General features: G+C 49.5%; 6 protein-coding genes across 6 annotated transcripts; 4 read left to right on the top strand and 2 right to left on the bottom strand.

Annotated features, from left to right (window-relative positions):
* Window positions 1-534: 534 nt before the first annotated feature.
* On the top strand, window positions 535-2,765 carry N7466_008057 (carnitine O-acetyltransferase CAT2; the record flags this gene model as incomplete). Its single annotated transcript, XM_057167446.1, has 4 exons — window positions 535-618; window positions 708-753; window positions 893-2,555; window positions 2,633-2,765. The coding sequence occupies 4 exons, from the start codon at window positions 535-537 to the stop codon at window positions 2,763-2,765; spliced, it is 1,926 nt and encodes a 641-aa protein (XP_057018077.1).
* Window positions 2,766-3,525: 760 nt separating this feature from the next.
* On the bottom strand, window positions 3,526-4,683 carry N7466_008056 (uncharacterized protein; the record flags this gene model as incomplete). Its single annotated transcript, XM_057167445.1, has 3 exons — window positions 3,526-3,662; window positions 3,815-4,211; window positions 4,273-4,683. The coding sequence occupies 3 exons, from the start codon at window positions 4,681-4,683 to the stop codon at window positions 3,526-3,528; spliced, it is 945 nt and encodes a 314-aa protein (XP_057018076.1).
* Window positions 4,684-7,015: 2,332 nt separating this feature from the next.
* On the top strand, window positions 7,016-8,833 carry N7466_008055 (uncharacterized protein; the record flags this gene model as incomplete). Its single annotated transcript, XM_057167444.1, has 2 exons — window positions 7,016-8,471; window positions 8,541-8,833. The coding sequence occupies 2 exons, from the start codon at window positions 7,016-7,018 to the stop codon at window positions 8,831-8,833; spliced, it is 1,749 nt and encodes a 582-aa protein (XP_057018075.1).
* A 1,238-nt stretch (window positions 8,834-10,071) lies between these two features.
* On the top strand, window positions 10,072-10,663 carry N7466_008054 (4a-hydroxytetrahydrobiopterin dehydratase; the record flags this gene model as incomplete). The annotated part of the gene is made up of 3 exons (XM_057167443.1): window positions 10,072-10,230; window positions 10,329-10,391; window positions 10,511-10,663. The coding sequence occupies 3 exons, from the start codon at window positions 10,072-10,074 to the stop codon at window positions 10,661-10,663; spliced, it is 375 nt and encodes a 124-aa protein (XP_057018074.1).
* Window positions 10,664-11,330: 667 nt separating this feature from the next.
* Window positions 11,331-13,760, top strand: N7466_008053 (peptidase family M20/M25/M40 protein; the record flags this gene model as incomplete). The annotated part of the gene is made up of 1 exon (XM_057167442.1): window positions 11,331-13,760. The coding sequence occupies one exon, from the start codon at window positions 11,331-11,333 to the stop codon at window positions 13,758-13,760; it is 2,430 nt and encodes an 809-aa protein (XP_057018073.1).
* Window positions 13,761-15,082: 1,322 nt separating this feature from the next.
* N7466_008052 (Sec62 family protein translocation protein) lies at window positions 15,083-16,474 on the bottom strand (the record flags this gene model as incomplete). The annotated part of the gene is made up of 3 exons (XM_057167441.1): window positions 15,083-15,244; window positions 15,304-15,860; window positions 15,988-16,474. The coding sequence occupies 3 exons, from the start codon at window positions 16,472-16,474 to the stop codon at window positions 15,083-15,085; spliced, it is 1,206 nt and encodes a 401-aa protein (XP_057018072.1).
* Between the last annotated feature and the right edge of the window lie 203 nt (window positions 16,475-16,677).

Here is a 16,677-nt window from a genome sequence, read left to right as displayed (position 1 = left end):
AACCAAATATCTGTGTTCCCCGAGTTTCCAGCGTAGATGATTTCCCGGCGCTAAGATCAAGCTCTCCCCGCATTGTGCTCCCATTCGTAGCACTTGAGCGGAGAGATTATCCACAACGTTTGATTTGATACTTCAAATTATAAATATTGAAAGATGAAAAATTCAACTTCTTCCACTCGTGATTGTTTTAATCGGTATCCCGAATCCCGAGTCAGCCGATCCCTCTCCTTGTGACTGCTTAGTTCCCACATTGACCCCAGAAGTCGAAACAACCGAGGCCCAGGACATTACATAAATTACCGGGGTGTCTGGTATTTATCGGTCACGGTTGCTTTCTATTGGTGTGTGAGTCCCACATGACGGTATTGTCAACGTCACACCTATCCGCGGGCAACCTCACTTCGGTCTCCTTCCCAGCCGAGGCTCTTTCACTCTAAGTATTTGTTCTCCGACTACTCCTGGGAACTTTGCCTTCATATCCTTTCCCTAGATACCCTCTTCTCTTCAAATCCCCTCCTTACACAAACGAGAGGCATGTTTGCTGCTTCTGCTCGAAGCCGTCTCTCGTCCACCTTGTCAAGGCCCCGGCTCCCTCCGACACAACTGCTCGCCCGCTCGGTAAGTCGGCCACCTCCGTCTTCCTGTTGGAAGACTGTTCAGAAATTTCTACCGTAGTAGGGATCAATTGACATTGACTATTACGCCAGACACCCGCTATGGCTCCCCGACGAAAGGCATCTTCAATCCCTGAGGGTGAGTTATTCACATGTTTGCTTGAAGTTGTGGACAATGCCGTCATATCATCACCTTGCCTAACCAACACTCCCCCGATATTCTCTACGAACGCGACCAGTGGATGGACACAGCTAATCAGATGGAATTTTCGTTGCAGGATACAAGGAGAATCTTTCTAAAGGCAAGATGCTCCGCTTTGAGGACTCCTTGCCCCGCCTCCCCGTGCCATCCCTGGAGGAAACCGGCCGCCGCTACCTGAAGTCCGTCCACCCTCTAGTCTCCGAGGCGGAGTACCAGCGCACCAAGAGCGCCGTGGAGGCTTTCATCCGCCCTGGTGGCGAGGGTGAGCCTCTCCAGAAGCGGTTGCTAGAACGCGCCGCTAACCCCAAGATTAACAACTGGATCGCCGAATGGTGGAATCAGGCCGCCTACCTCGGCTACCGGGACCCCGTCATTCCTTATGTCTCCTACTTCTACTCCTACCGGGATGATCGTGAGCGTCGTGACCCGGCCAAGCGTGCGGCGGCCATCACTTCCGCGGCATTGGAATTCAAGAAGGAGGTCGATGCGGGCTCGCTCGAGCCCGAGTATATGCGCGGTCAGCCTATGGCTATGAGCTCTTATGAGTACATGTTCAACTGCTGCCGTATCCCCGCTCATCCCGAGGACTTCCCCCAAAAGTTCTCGGCTGCTGAGAATCAGCACATCGTCGTGGTCCGCAAGAACCAATTCTTCAAGGTGCCGCTGGTTGTTGACGGACAGACCCTGAACGTGTCTGAGCTCGAGCAGCAGTTCCAGCACATCATCAACACTGCCCAGCCTGCCCCACCGGTCGGTGTGCTGACTGTGGCTGATCGTGATCACTGGACCGCAGCACGCAAGAAGCTCATCGCGGCCGACCCGGCCAACGAGCAAGCCCTACAGACTATCGAGTCTGCCGGGTTCGTAGTCTGCTTGGATGATGCGAAGCCCGTTACTCTTGAGGAGCGTTCACACCAGTACTGGCACGGTGATGGCTCCAACCGCTGGTTTGACAAGCCCCTGCAGTTCATCATCAACGACAACGGTACCGCCGGCTTCATGGGCGAGCACAGCATGATGGACGGCACCCCAACCCACCGCCTGAACGACCACGTCAACAACCTTATCTTTAACAAGCGCATCGATTTGTCCGCAAAGTCCGTGCGCTCCCAGCTCGCTGACCCCAAGCCCATCACCTTCAACCTGAATGAGGAGGCCAACGAGGCAATCGACATTGCTGCTCAATACCATCGCAAACAGATCGCCTCCCACGAGCTGGTCGTCCAGGCCTTCCAAGGCTATGGTAAGGGTCTCATCAAGAAGTTCAAGTGCAGTCCCGATGCCTACGTCCAAATGGTCATCCAACTCGCCTACTTTAAGATGTACGGCAAGAACCGCCCTACCTACGAGTCTGCCACTACCCGCAAGTTCCAGGAGGGTCGCACCGAGACAACCCGTACCGTCTCTGATGAGAGCGTTGCCTTCTGCAAGGCCTTCCACGACCACACCGTAGCCCGCGAGGAAGTTGTTAAGCTCTTCCGCGCTGCTTTGTCCCAGCACACCAAGTACACTCTCGACGCTAGCGATGGCCGCGGTGTCGACCGTCACCTCTTCGGTCTGAAGAAGCTCCTTCAGCCCGGTGAGAAGCTTCCCGCCCTCTACGAGGATCCCGCCTACTCTTACTCCGGCTCCTGGTATATTTCTTCTTCCCAGCTGAGCTCGGAATACTTCAACGGATACGGATGGAGCCAGGTTATCGATGATGGATTCGGTATCGCATACATGATCAACGAGAACAGGTATACACCCCATGCCCACCCTCTATCTCACGGGGGGTTTCATTTTGTCATAACAGTCGTCCACTAACACCATCTAGTCTCAACTTCAACATCGTCTGCAAACGCCTCGGCGCGCACCGTATGAGCTACTTCTTGAACGAGGCTGCTACTGAGCTTCGTGATGTGCTTATGCCTGACTTGGCTGCCCAGTCTGAGAAGGCTAAGCTCTAGTCTCGCTACATATCGGTTTCCTTTTATTCATATCTGGTGTGAGATTTCGGCTTTGGTTTCAGCGTCCTTCAAGGTTTGATAGATGAATATATCTTCTGCGGTATTTAACTGTATACACAATGAATATTGACTCTTTTTTACTATATACTCTACCAAAGTACTGCTTATGTTACCTACATACTACACTCTCCATGATCGAAAGCCTGGGTATGCTATATGTAGTACTAACATTTGAACATTAGATTGTGATACAATTGTATCGTCAATGTTGTGGCATGCAATGCTTGCTTGTAAACATTGCGGGCTTGGCCGTATTGATAAAATTCGTATCTATGAAGGTAGTATTATTCTGAACCATCAAGACTGGTGCATATGGCAGATCCATCGCCTCGCTCATATCAGATGCATTTTCATCAATTGCAACCTCGTTTCATATCGTCGCTGCGTTCTGTATGTATGCCTTCAAGAACAATATTGATGGGAGGAGTCCATAGCACTCCAATTGTAATGTACATAGGGGACCGAGTTTGATTTGGTAGCCACTGGGTTAAAAAATATTCTCATCCGTGCCAAGGACGGAAAGCAAAATCGCTCATGACCATCTCGAGGCGATCTGAAGAACTTTCATACCATGTTGGCATGAAAATGGCCCCACCCAAAATCGAGGACGGAAAGTGCAATGCGAGCCATGACTAATATTGGCCCACAATGACCGCTGACCTTTTAGGTGAGATGAAGTTTTCTCACTGGCGAGTCACTCTCAATCTTTTCCCTCTGTCGATCCCACAATAGGTGGGTCCGCCGTTTCGGCCCCCTCTTGCCCCGATGTTTCGCCCGATCCGAGAGCTGGGGAAGGCGATGGTCTCGAAGAGAGAGTGAGATCTCCTATCTGTCGTTCTATGGAAGAGTTAGCAACGATGTCTACCCCGAGCCGTGTGATGAGATCCCCTCCTTTTTGCCCAGCCGTCCGTAATGAATTAATTTCTCTCCACATGGAGATAATCGGACAACTGGGGTGATTGAGGGGAAGCGATGACACTGGTGCTTACCTAGTTCGCGAATCCTTTGTCGTAGCATTTGGTTTTCTCGGCTCAACATGGCAGTCTCGGCCTGGTAGTAGGCGTTTTCATCTCGGCTTCCACGGCGCGATGAGCTCTGTAGTGGTGGGAATGTCTCCGTGCTTTCGAGTCCTCGCGAAGAATCTAACGGTTGCAAACTGGGGGATGTTGCTTGGCTAGGCGGCCGTGAAGATCGGCGATTGGAGACCGAGGAGATTGACAGGCGACTGCTGGATGGCTGCACCGGTGGGGGCATAGGAAGGGAAAATGAGGGCGATCGTTCGGATGGAGTCAGTTCATCGACAACTGCTGTGCTAGCACCCGGCTGATGTTGCTGGAGTTGCTGTAGTTGGGCCTGTTGGCTGCGGATCATCTGCAGCAAACGATTCTACATATAAGTTGATTGATTAGCTATTTGCAAATTAATTCCAGTAAGGAGCAAGACCCACCACTTGCGCTTCTTGCTCTTGCTCTAATTCCTGGTGCAGCTCGCCCAGGGAAGGTGCTCGCTGGTGGTGCGGGTCCGCTGTCGCAAAGACCGGGCTGCCGTGACTGGTGGGGCTGGCGGTTCGAAATGCATGGCCGATGGAGGAGCGATGGTCGGGCCAGGGGCCTTCGCCGTGATTTCCCGAGGCGCTAGGCGACTCATTCTGGTTTAGATTCATGCCGGCGGCGGACCGGCGTCTTTCAGAAACCGATAGTCGGCCCGCACTGGATCCGCGGGAGGGACGAGGGGAAGTGGTGTTGGGGTTCATTGGAGCGGGGGCCGTGCCTGAAGAGGCAGTTGGGCTACGATGGGGGAGGGATGAAGAGGTGGAAGGTGAACGGGATTGTGGAAGAGAGTTGATATCAGGGCACATAGTGAGAGGGACCAGGACTTCAAAGATAAGTAGAGTGTCAACGTCAATAGAATCTACTAAGGATGGGAAGCTCCAGTTGCTCAAGAGCATGACGAGGGGCTGAGTCAGCTTCGTGAGAGGTGATCATCACATGATGCAATGCAAACAGCCATGCCTGAGGTGTCTGGGGGATGTGTTCCCCCCCCAGTTTTCTCGTCAACGAGAAATTGTAGAAGCTGGGGTCATTTGCTCCGACTTGATCAGGTGGATGTATCTAACCTTGAACCGTACATGCTACATACTCGGTATTTGGAAAGGGTGTATACTGAGTACTCAAGAGTGCTTTCTTAGCAAGATAATTACCTAGTCAGTACTGGAGATAGGCGTTGTACTTAATAACTCACTGCTACTTTCATCTATTACTTTTTTTACTATCTAGTATCAACTGGGAAAATCATGAGAAAAAAAAAGTAAGGGAGAGTATCCCTTTTTTGGCGTCGACTTCTGCATCCAAGAATTCTTCTGGTTTATCCCAGGGGTATATACTAAGAGTACCAACAAGTTTGTCGGGTACCTGGGTTCGGCCAAGGCCAGATACCAAGGGACAGAACGGCGTCCCCGAAAGGAAGTGGCGTTCTTGGAATTCATGAAATGTTCTGATATGGGCGATAGTAGATATTCTACTAGTGCTTCATGATGATTCATCGGGTATTTATGCCCGCCAACTCGCGTGGCTCGGGATCGTCGATCCGATGTTGCCCATGTGCGGACAGGAATGTAACCAGGGCAGTTCTGGTTGTTTCCGGTTATGCGGATGTCACTGCAGCAAAAACTTTGTTTTGGGGAAAAGGGGGGGGGGAAATAAAAGATGGAGATACATCTTGACTTTGCTTTTTGATAAAAAAAAAAAAAAAAAAAAAAAAACCGATCTTCAAGGATTTCATGTTTCCTCTGTACATAACAGCCCGTCAAAACAAGACTCTGGGCCCCTGCTCAGATGACGATCAGCCCGACGCCACGCCCGTAATTCCCATGTACGTAGGCACTTAATTGTGAACGAACCATGGCCAACGCTTTCTTATTAGTGACACACTTGAGCCCTCCAGCTTGACGTCACTATACAATGGTTTGATCCCTGAAATCTGACACAAAATAGCCCCGGCTTTCCCCATTGTGGGCATTGATTGATTGATTCTCTGCGTCATTTTTTATTTTATATTCTTTATTTCAATTTTTTTTTTTTAATTTTTCGCCCTACATTTAAATTGTAGCTATACTTCTTTTCGCATGGAGAACCATGCGGCTTGGGCACCGTTTGACCCAAATGTCGACTCCTTGCGTCGTGGGGTACACCGGGGTATCACACATGTCCTTTTCCCCGTATTTTCTTTCCCCTCTTTTTTTTGGATATCGTAAAGTTCTTGTTGGGAAGGTCGATGTTGCATGCATCTATGAATGTCGAAGGTCTAGGTCTCTTCTCCCGAGATCCCGATGCGGGAGCATTCTCACGGCATTCTCATGGCCCACACCCAAAACGGATCGGAAATCTTCCGGAACAAACTGACTCTGGTGATGGACATCGGCCATGGGATTCTTGGCCAGGTGAAGTGGAGCCGATTATCCAATTGCGGGTTTTCTTGCCCATGGGGGGCTACCTATTCCCGGGGGAAGGGGCGTCATCCCAAGCCCAGATCCAACAAGGAAAAAAAAAAGGAAAAAAGAGGAAATACAGAAAATAAGAAATGATGGGGGGGGGAAAAAAGCCAATACCATTACCACAAAGTCAAAGCCAAAGCCAAAGCCAAAGAAACTACAAAGAACACTGAGTCCTTTCCAAATCCCCAGATTTTCTCAAATCGAAGGGGATTTTATAGCCAAAAGAAAAGTGGATCGTAGAAACGGGGGAACAGGGCAAGTCGGCATCCCGCTTACTTCGGTAGGGAAACTGGAGAGCGAGGGACTCCAAGAAAAAAAAGAATTTAAAACAGAATAAAATATAAAATATAAAATATAAAATATAATAAAAATCAATTAAAAAAACCTGGAGAATGAACTTTACCTATTTTAGTCCATTTTAGTCTATTTTCTTATGTTATCGTACTGTACTTGCCCTCCAGTGTAAAATGTATGGATCCAAGGAATGTCCTTGCCGCATCTGATCTCGTCGCATTAGGAAAACTAAGTATTTATTACTTCCTTCTTCCCCCCCCCCCGCTCCTTCCTGTTTGCACATCTCTTGTTCTTTCCCGTTTCTTTTTCTTTCCCTTGTTAGATTCATTCAGGTTTCCTTTCAAAACACTTCCCCTGTTTGTCTACAACATTATACAACTGGATAAAGAAAAGAATCTCCAACATGTCAAGCAAGACAGACAAGCTGGCCGATGGCCGAGATGTCCTTCAGACATCCGAGTCGTCTAGTACCACCCACGATGTGATTCCTATCAATGAAAAGTCAGATGAGCATCATCAATTGGAAGATGCTCCCGATGGCCGAATCGAACTGACCGAGGACATGTGCTATGATCAACTGGGATACTCCTTCTCCGAGAATCGAAAGTGGTTGATTATTAGCGTCATCTTCTTGGTCCAGGTCTCCATGAACTTCAACACCTCGCTTTACTCTAACGGTCTCTCCGGTATCTCCGAGGAGTTTGGTGTCTCCATGCAAGCGGCTCGATGTGGTGCCATGATCTTCTTGGTTCTGTACGCTTTCGGTTGTGAGTTGTGGGCACCATGGAGTGAGGAGTTGGGTCGGAAGCCAATTTTGCAGATGTCTTTACTCTTCGTCAACATCTTCCAACTGCCCGTCGCACTGGCCCCGAACTTTGCTTCCATCATGGTTGGTCGTGCTTTGGGAGGTCTGGCATCCGCTGGTGGTTCCGTCACCCTGGGTATGATTGCCGATCTATGGGAAGCTGATACCCAACAGTATGCTGTCGCTGCCGTTGTTTTCTCCTCGGTGGGTGGTTCGGTACTGGGCCCAGTCATTGGTGGATTTGTGGAGGCCTTCTTGCCCTGGCGCTGGAATATCTGGATCCAGCTCATCTTCGGTGGCTTTGTCCAGATCATGCACTTCTTCTTGGTTCCCGAGACCCGAACGACCGTCCTGATGGACCGCATTGCGAAGAAGATGCGTGACAGTGGCGAGAACCCCAATATCTATGGCCCCACTGAGGGAATGTCCTTCCGTGAACGATTCCCTCCTCGTGAGCTTATGGCCACCTGGATCCGCCCATTCCGCATGTTCTTGACCGAGCCAATTGTCTTGACTCTCTCCCTGTTGAGCGGATTCAGCGATGCCCTGATTTTCATGTTCATTCAGTCTCTGTCATTGGTCTACGGTCAGTGGGGATTTAATACCTGGCAACTAGGCCTGGCTTTCATTCCCATTCTGGTAGGCTATCTTATTGCGTGGATCTCATGGTTCCCGGTCATCAAACGGAACGTGGCCGAGCGCGCCGCCAACCCCGATAGCGAACGGGCCCAATACGAGTCTCGTCTGTGGTGGTTGTTGTACACCGTCCCTTGCTTGCCTATCGGATTGATTGGCTTCGCCTGGACCAGTTTGCCACAATGCCACTGGATCGGATCTATGATCTTCGCCGCCATTATTGGTATCGCCAACTATGCCATCTACATGGCAACCATCGACTACATGATCTGCGCCTATGGTCCTTACTCTGCTTCAGCCACCGGTGGTAATGGATGGTCGCGTGACTTCCTGGCTGGTGTTCTGACTATTCCCGCAACTCCCTTCTTCACCAACATTGGCAGCACAAACCATGTCGAATACGCCTGCACCATTCTGTGTAAGTTCCGCAATGTATAATCCATGAATCTCTCTGAAGCTCCCGCTAATATCACTTTTTTCTTTGCAGTCGGCATCTCATTGGTGTTGGTCGTCGCCGTCTATGTCATCTACTGGAAGGGTCCCGCCCTGCGCAAGCGTTCTCCATTCGCACAGCAGCTTTCGGAGGCTCGCCACGACTTGGCGATCCACGGTGATGGTCGACGCACGTCCAAGGTGCCTATGGCATCGCGCGCCAACTCGTACGCCCGATCCCAGCAAGATCTCCGCCTGCGCCAGGCCCTCGGCAGCCGTCCTGGCTCCCGCATCAATTCCCGGGCCAACTCACGCGCAAACTCTCGCCGTAACAGCGTGAATGCCTAGATCCAGAGAGTCGCTCTCAAATCTCTACCTCTATACCAAAAAAAAAGCCTTTTTTTTGGCAATCTATACAACCAGCAAAAGTCTGTTATACGGGCTTGCAATGGAAGTGACTTGAGTTGGAGATCTAGGCGGTTTTTGCCCCCCATATTCCTTTCTTTGTTCATGTTTCTTTTTTTTCGTGGCAAAATTCCATACGCGGGACGTGGTGGACTTGCTTCAACTATTATTCAGGATGATCAGTGGGCATACGCCTGTTTGACCAAGGTTGCTCTTGAGGACACCCTCGTCTTAACAGATGGCGTACTCACTTAATTTTGTTGCTTCATCTGCTGATCCCAGTCTACTCGATTCGCAAAAGCCCCGATGGAATGTATGGACTGTTAGGTGTTAATGTACGCTAGTCCTTGCTCAGTGATATCTTGTTTTTTTTTTTACGAATCATATGAATTAGCCCATTATATTTTACAACCAGACTTTATTATTTTTCGTCAATAACTAGACAAGTATATCCTGACAAATTACAATCAGCACATGTGCACCACATATGCAGAGTGCTAGCAAAGATTTGAAGTGGGACTTGAGAGATTCGATCTGATCTACCCGTTTCCCCGATATCTGGATCAATGGTAGAGTAGCATCGCTTCCAGACTTCACCGGATCAGGTAATGAGCAGTTTTCCCCCGGATTCGAGCCCTCAAGCTGGACCCCGCTAAACATTTGAAACATTAAATCTGGCATTTCAGATATGCCCAAGTGCCGCGTTAAGTGTCACTCCGCAATGTAGTATCTAAAATCGAAGTCAACCTAAGATGAAAGTCTGTACACCTTGTGGCTTGCTCGAATGATCTAGATTCCAGCCTTTTTTTTTTTTTTTTTTTTTTTTTTTAAGGCTTCTGGAGTGCTCTGGAACCATTGATTTTGTAAGACAAAGTTGTGCTGCTCTATGGGTCTCTAGGCGATGAAGAAATTGAAGCAACATTGCGCAGAGTCACAACTTACAAGGGGAAAAGCTATAGAGCTTGTTGTTTATGGTCCGTGCGTCCCGGAAGCACCGAGAAAATCATTCAAGAATCAAGAAATCAAGAAATCAAGGATTGTTCCACGTTGGAAACACTCTAAACGTTGTGAAGCATAAGCTGACTATGAGCTTCCCCGCACTTCGTCTTGGGAGATTCCCCTTGTACCGACCCATTGCAAACTGCACATCTCGTCCTATTGCCAAGGTCTCGCAGTTCCGAATGGCTTCCAACACTCCTGCACCGCGCTTTGCGGAGGGTGAAGACCCACAGCAATTGACTTCCGACACGATCACACTCCAGCAACAAGGCTGGGCACTGGATTCTGAGGGGATGGGAGTTACCAAGACCTTCCACTTTAAGAGCTATTTCAAAGCCGTGGTGAGTACCAAAAAAAGAAAAATCAACTTCAAATGTTTTTGTGACATGACTTTTCAAATTGAGTATTTGATCATTGACCTATTGGCCCCCATTGACAGGCATTTCTCAATATGATTGCGGCCGAGAGCTCGGTCAAGAAGCATCATCCCACTATGACAATTGTAAGTCTTTTTTTTTCGAGTTTTAGCGGGAATCGAGATTTGAGGAGGCATTGGTGGATCAACAAACTTGAACAAAGAAAATCATGTTTCTCCAAGCTAATGTGCTAATGTGGCCCCAGCGGTTCGGTTCCGTCGATGTCCACTGGACCACGCATCACCCGCGCGGCCTCACCCACAAGGACATTGCTTTGGCTCAACACTGTGATGCTGGAGCTGGAGTCATCGGGGCTGTTGAGCCTGGTCAGGGACTGAAATGCGGACCAGAGAAGTGAAAAAGAAGCCTCGGAGTTTAAAAATTGCAATGAGGCTTGAGTGGAGCGAAACGGTTTTTTTGTTTTTGGTTTTTTGGGAGCTCCACTCGACACGATTTCGAGGTATTTGTGGTTCCATATCTAAGTAAGCGAGATGGAGTTGATAGATCTGATATCTTTGTATTATGGATGCCTAGCTCGAATCCTAATTTCTCCTAATTTCTTGTAACTTTTCAACATTTCCCTATATACTCAAGTGCTCAAGTGCTTGAGAAATTCCAAACCCAGAAACAAGAAAGAAAAAAAAAAGGGGCCAAGTTGGATTTAGTTCGACTTAAATTCATGCACCTCGCATCACTTCTTGGGATCCTCTTTTCTTTCCCCCCCCCCACTTTTTCCCCCAATTCCTTTCTCCTGAATCCTTCCTGGAACTTTGAGAGAGAGACTGAGAGAGAAAAAAAAAATCTTGGATCTGAGAATCCGAAAAGAAAAAAAAAAAAATCCAACCACTCGGTCATTTCCTATATCAATTCCATCCTATGACGTTGGCCTTAACGGCCGTGCAGATGCGTCCACGTTCTTTTCTAACCCCGTGTCGATCTTTACTCTCTTCATCCTGACCTCCTTTTCCTGAGATGATATATGAAATACTTGAGGTATAACGACGATCAAATTGGAGGTCGTCGCCATGTCTGAAAATATAATCATGGCTCAAGAGCCCACTCCGCCATCTACCTCCTTTGGTGAGCGGCGTGGGCATCGACTCGCGCCGCTAAATACAAACTTTGCCCCAGTTGCACCCGCCTCTAAACAGCCCCAGTCACGATCACGCCCTCGTCCATCCGAATATCCCACTACCAATGGCTCGGAGGGGCCGGTCCCGCTCCAGAGCCCGGTGCGCCGTCAATCATCCAAATCTTCCCTGCGCAATTTGTTCAGTCGCGACAAGTCGCGTGCCGCGGTGGCCCCAGATACCAAGTTGACCGAGATCGAGGAAATCCAACCACCCCCAGTGCCAGAACCAGAGGCATTGCTATCCCCGGATCTCATGAGCCCCCATACCGCTTCAACTCCGACAACGCTCACTTCCCCGACAACTCCTCGAGCCCGGACCACATTGAAAACGCCTCGACCGCGGCCTGCAGAGACGAATCCGCCCCCGCGAGAGCAATATGGATGGAAGCCACCACCCTTATTCCAAGCCTATCCGCAATCCATCAAGCATGAATCTCTATCGGCGCCAGCCATGTCGGCAGATTCAATCTTGCGCCTGCAGGCGACAACCGGGAAGAACGCTGCAACGGAGGATGCTAGGAACCAACTGGGGCAAGAAGATAGTAAGAAGAAGGAAGAAAAGGAACGGAAACATCTGCGGACGCTGTCTGGGACGATCAACAAAGTTGAGTGGAACAACAAGATCTATGTGCTGGCCACCGCCGGGTTTATTCTCCAATATACCGGCGAAGGGAAACACGATCGCTTGCCTGAAAAGATGCTGCAATTGGGCCCCAAGTCGGTGGCATTTGCGAGTGACGCGATTCCTGGAAAGCATTGGGTTGTTCAGGTCTCTCAGAACCCAGATGCCGATTCTATCCCCGATACAGAGCCCTCGAAGCCGAAACTCTCCTCACGTTTTGGCTTTCATCGGTCCAATGCGCGTCGTTTGGCGCGTAGCTTTCTCTTGGTGTTTGATAACCCGGACTCAATGATTGCCTGGCTGATAGCCCTTCGTGCTGAGATTGAGTCCCGCGGGGGACCCAAGTTCACCATGGAAAAGCACTCAGATGATGATGCGGAGGCTCCCCAACTTCGCTCCAAGTCAAGCGTTCGTCAAATGGTGAAAAAGGATCCCCATCGGATCTCAAGCTTATTCCTGCAACCGCAGACCATGCGTTCCCCTGAAGAAGATGACGACGGGGATTCGGTTGGTGGCATGACCTGGCAGTCACGGCGAAGTTCATACGTTTCTGTCAGTCGATCGGTGGTGAACTCGAGGGCAGGATCAGCTTCCACAGGTCGAACGGAGTCGACTGGTCCAACAAACGGAAATCCATCTGAAGGCCCCTTATCGCATACCTCGATGAGTCCCCCTGTGCAACCGCCCCAGTCACCTCAAATGGGTCCTGGTGCCGCGGTCTTGGAGGAACTGATGAGGCCCGAGGTTGATCCTCTATACACCCGCAGCCCACCAACCTCCAGCCAAGGGAAACGGCAATCACTATATGGGTCCCCCAAGGCCACGCCAATTCCGGTGGTCAGTCACCCCGAACCACCTCAGTCCAATTATAGTCAATCCAGCATTGCCGAAACTCTGGTTCGAAGTGCCTCGCCTCCTGCTCCCAATTTTAGCGTGCCTTCCTTCAGCAAGAAGTTTGCGTCGAGGCAAGGTAGTACCTCCATCTCTCAGGGCAGTTTCAATTCTCCTCCAGTGTCTGTCGCAGGGGTTCTGCACCGAGGTGAGAGTACAGGCGATTTTAGTATCTCCAGCGTCTCCTCACCCCCACAGTCCCCAACTTATAGCGTTGCAAGCTCGCGCCATACAGACTATTCCGAGCCAGCATACATGTCCCGAGATGGCACTCGACGTACCTTGCGCACATCCAATTCAGAGGACGCTCTTTCCAGAGTTATTCGTCAGACTCCGCCAGATCACATCAATGGCAATGCTTTCGCCCGCATGGCCCGACAAACAGCTTCTTCCGATGCCAGTCCCCCTTCATCTCGACCTCTCAGCTTGGTCGGTCGACCTGGTCTGGGTATCCATATGGTCAGTGAGTCGGATGTGCTGAGTATACCTCCAATCGAACCAACTCCACGAAACCGCGTGTCGACCGTGCAATCCGATCATCAAAACATGTCCCGTCGGAAGAGCATGCCCGGCCTCACCCTAGGTCCTCCTGCTGCACCTCCACCCAACTGTCCCCTCCCTAAAATCCCTTCTTCCATTGCTGCGCAGGCGCTGCCTTCTTGGTCAACTACTCCCCCTGTCGACCGGTTTTATCAATCTCAACAAATACGTGATCAGCTGCTAGATAAACGGAAAAATGGTTTCCCACCAAGTGTTCCGGCACAGACTGCGCAAACTGGCTCGAGAGCCCGGCAGTCCAGAATGATTTGATGAAATCATTATTCTACATAAATCCGAGCAAATAACCCTCCTTACTACCCCTTGCGTCAAACCCGTCGCTACCTCATTCATTCGCATACGCATACGCAAACATACACATATACCCTCGACTTTCAAATACGTCTGTCGACCCCACTACCTTCATCTCTTTTTTTCCATTTCAAAAGAGCGGCATTTGAGATACACATATCCCTTCATTTCTATCTTTTCTACGTCCATGTATTGCATCTGCATCTGCATCTGCATTTTGATTTTATTGAACATGACGATATCCGCCTTTGTGTGTCCACTTGGCGTCTATTTTAATCGTTTCTCTTCTGGACCTACTTTTTTGTTACTTACTTCACTTCTTGTATTCTGTCTTATTTATACCCCCTTTTTACATAAATCACAACCATTGAGACTTGGATTATCTATTTTCTTCTGGAGTTTAATCTAAACACACCCCCCTCTCATGCTAACACACCCCCATGTGACCCACTAAGCCTAATCGGGACATATTTTTTTTTCTGCCGAAGCATGGCTGGCAGAAAAAAAGTCACATGTTTGAAAATGTATATGTGCTTACAAAAAAGAATTGAGGCCACAATCAAACATCATTTTATTTTTTTTCTGCCAAAAAGCTACTAAGTCAGCCCCACACCCGCGTACCCCCATACCGCTGCCGTTTCCCCCTACCTATCGACCTAGAATAGACTTGAGAATAGACTTGAGAATGGGCTTGAGAATAGACTTGAGAATAGACTTGAGAATAGACTTGAGAATAGACTTGAGAATAGACTTGAGAAGGTTTTGGTGCCTGGAGTAAAAGGCGGTGAGAAGGTAGTAGTAAGGTGGTTAGAAGGTGGTAATAAGGCGGTAAAGATTTTAAAGGCGGTGAGAGGCGGTCAGAAAATACTGCTGCCTAAGGCAGAATCGGGCAAATTCAGGCATCAATACATCCTGATTAGGATTAGTAGGTCATGTGGGGGTGTGTGTTTAGATTAAACTCCTTTCTTTATTTACATTGAGCATTCGAATTCAATCTGTGGAAAGGAAAGCCTGGAGTCTACTAGGCTCTTTGAATATATAGCATTGTTGACTACCATTAGCATGATATATGGGTCTATGAACAGACCTTGAATTCGTAGAATAACTGACTGGTCCCATTTTGGCGAAAGGAAAAGACTTAGATAATCAATACATGAGATGAAACGCACGCTTGGATGAGCATCCTTTAGAATAAAAAGCGCAGGTGAGATGAATGGAAACAACTGCTTGTTTGTCTGATATATTTCATCGAGAACCCGCAAAGTGTTGACACCGAAAATAAACTACTCCTCCACTTCCTCCACTCGCGCTGTCAGGTCCCGCTTGACGGGTGCTGAGCTGGGGGTAGATGTGGCTTCAACAGATGTAGTAGTGGCAGACGGAGCTTCTTTACTGGGAGCAGCAGATTCTTGCGATTGGACCTTCTTGCTCTTTTTCTTTTTGTTCTGCATAAAATGTAAGTATAATATTTCGGTCAACGTCAAGAAGAAGGGCGAAAACATACCTCTTGCCAGCCCCACAGAGGCTTGAAACTGTCGAAGAATCCAACATCCTCGAACAAATTGGGGAACAACCACAATCCAGGCGCAACCGTGAAAACAGTAACACAGAACAGAATCAACCGGAAGATAGCCATGGCGAAGAAAAGTCCCAAAAGACCCATACATCCAACACTAAGGTGCCAAACACCCTGGCGCAGCATCATAGGCCACAGGGGGAACAGTACAACAGCAAAGATACCCGCCACAACGGCCGCGGCCAAAGCCTTCTGTTTCCACTGGGGTCCTTCCCAGAGCCAGACGTAGTGCATCATCGGGTCTGTCTCTTGATGCTGCTCAATCTTCACAGTCCACAGGCCCTTTGTCCGGTTCTTGGGCTTGGCGTGGTTGTGACCCTCGTGCGGGTCTACCTTGCTTACGCGTAGGGCGAGCAAGGAGAGTGGGAGGAGCTTGAAGGCATTCTCGGCTGAGGCGCGGTCTGTCACGGGCGGGAGGAGGGAGTTCTTCTTTGCGGCGGCTTTGGCGTAGGCGGGCGACTCAATTGCTCGAATTGCTCGCTTGACTGGAGGAAGTTAGTGAACTGACCTCAACCGATCGTTTTCAGTTTCTCTTCCTCTTTCTTTCTTCTTTTTGTTTCGGGGGATGGAATAAAAAAAAAAGATTCCGATCTGCCGGGATAAATCGCTTACCCTTGAACATATCCTTTCGCTGGCCATCGAGAATACAGGTACGGGGCTTGAGGGTTTGCGAGCGTAGGAAGTTCGCCACGGCCAGCGCTTTAGGGTCTGGGGGCTGGCCGGCGTTGACGGGCACCTGGTGCATCTGTTGCTTTGGAAGCCCCTGCTGTGGGTTCGGTGATTGTCCTTGTTGCTGTTGTTGACCTGGTTGTCCTGGTTGTGCTGGCTGTGCTGGCTGTCCTGGTTGACCCTGTTGTGGTGATCCCTGAGCCTGTCGTTGGGCCTCCATCTGCTTCTGATGCGCCTGCATCGCTCGCATCCGCAACTGCGCGACGTATTGTTCTGGTGTCAAGCCTAGCTTAGCTGCGTCGGCGTTCAATTGTTCGCGCTGCTTCTGTCCAAATTGTTCAGGTGTCATGCCTCGTTTGGCGGCTTCGGCGGCGAACTGTTGTTGCATGGCCGCCATCTGCTGGGGACTAGGTTGGCCGGGTTGGGCCATGGTGGAATCTAGGGCGATTTCTTTTTTTTTGACTTGAATAGGGTATCAAAGAAAATTATAACAAAGAAAAGCGGGAAAAATGGAAGAAGAAAGGACGAGTTGTGGTGGTTGGAGTCCCTTAGAAGTCGAAAGAAAGGAACATTTGATGTGGCCAGATCGACTCAGGTGATCGACGCGCCCGCCTTGCAGTACGTGATGCGACC

This window comes from Penicillium verhagenii, assembly GCF_028828195.1.
Source record: "Penicillium verhagenii strain IBT 33310 chromosome Unknown utg000008l_segment0_segment0, whole genome shotgun sequence".
Lineage (NCBI taxonomy): Eukaryota > Fungi > Ascomycota > Eurotiomycetes > Eurotiales > Aspergillaceae > Penicillium > Penicillium verhagenii.
This window is presented reverse-complemented; position numbering and strand designations above follow the sequence as displayed.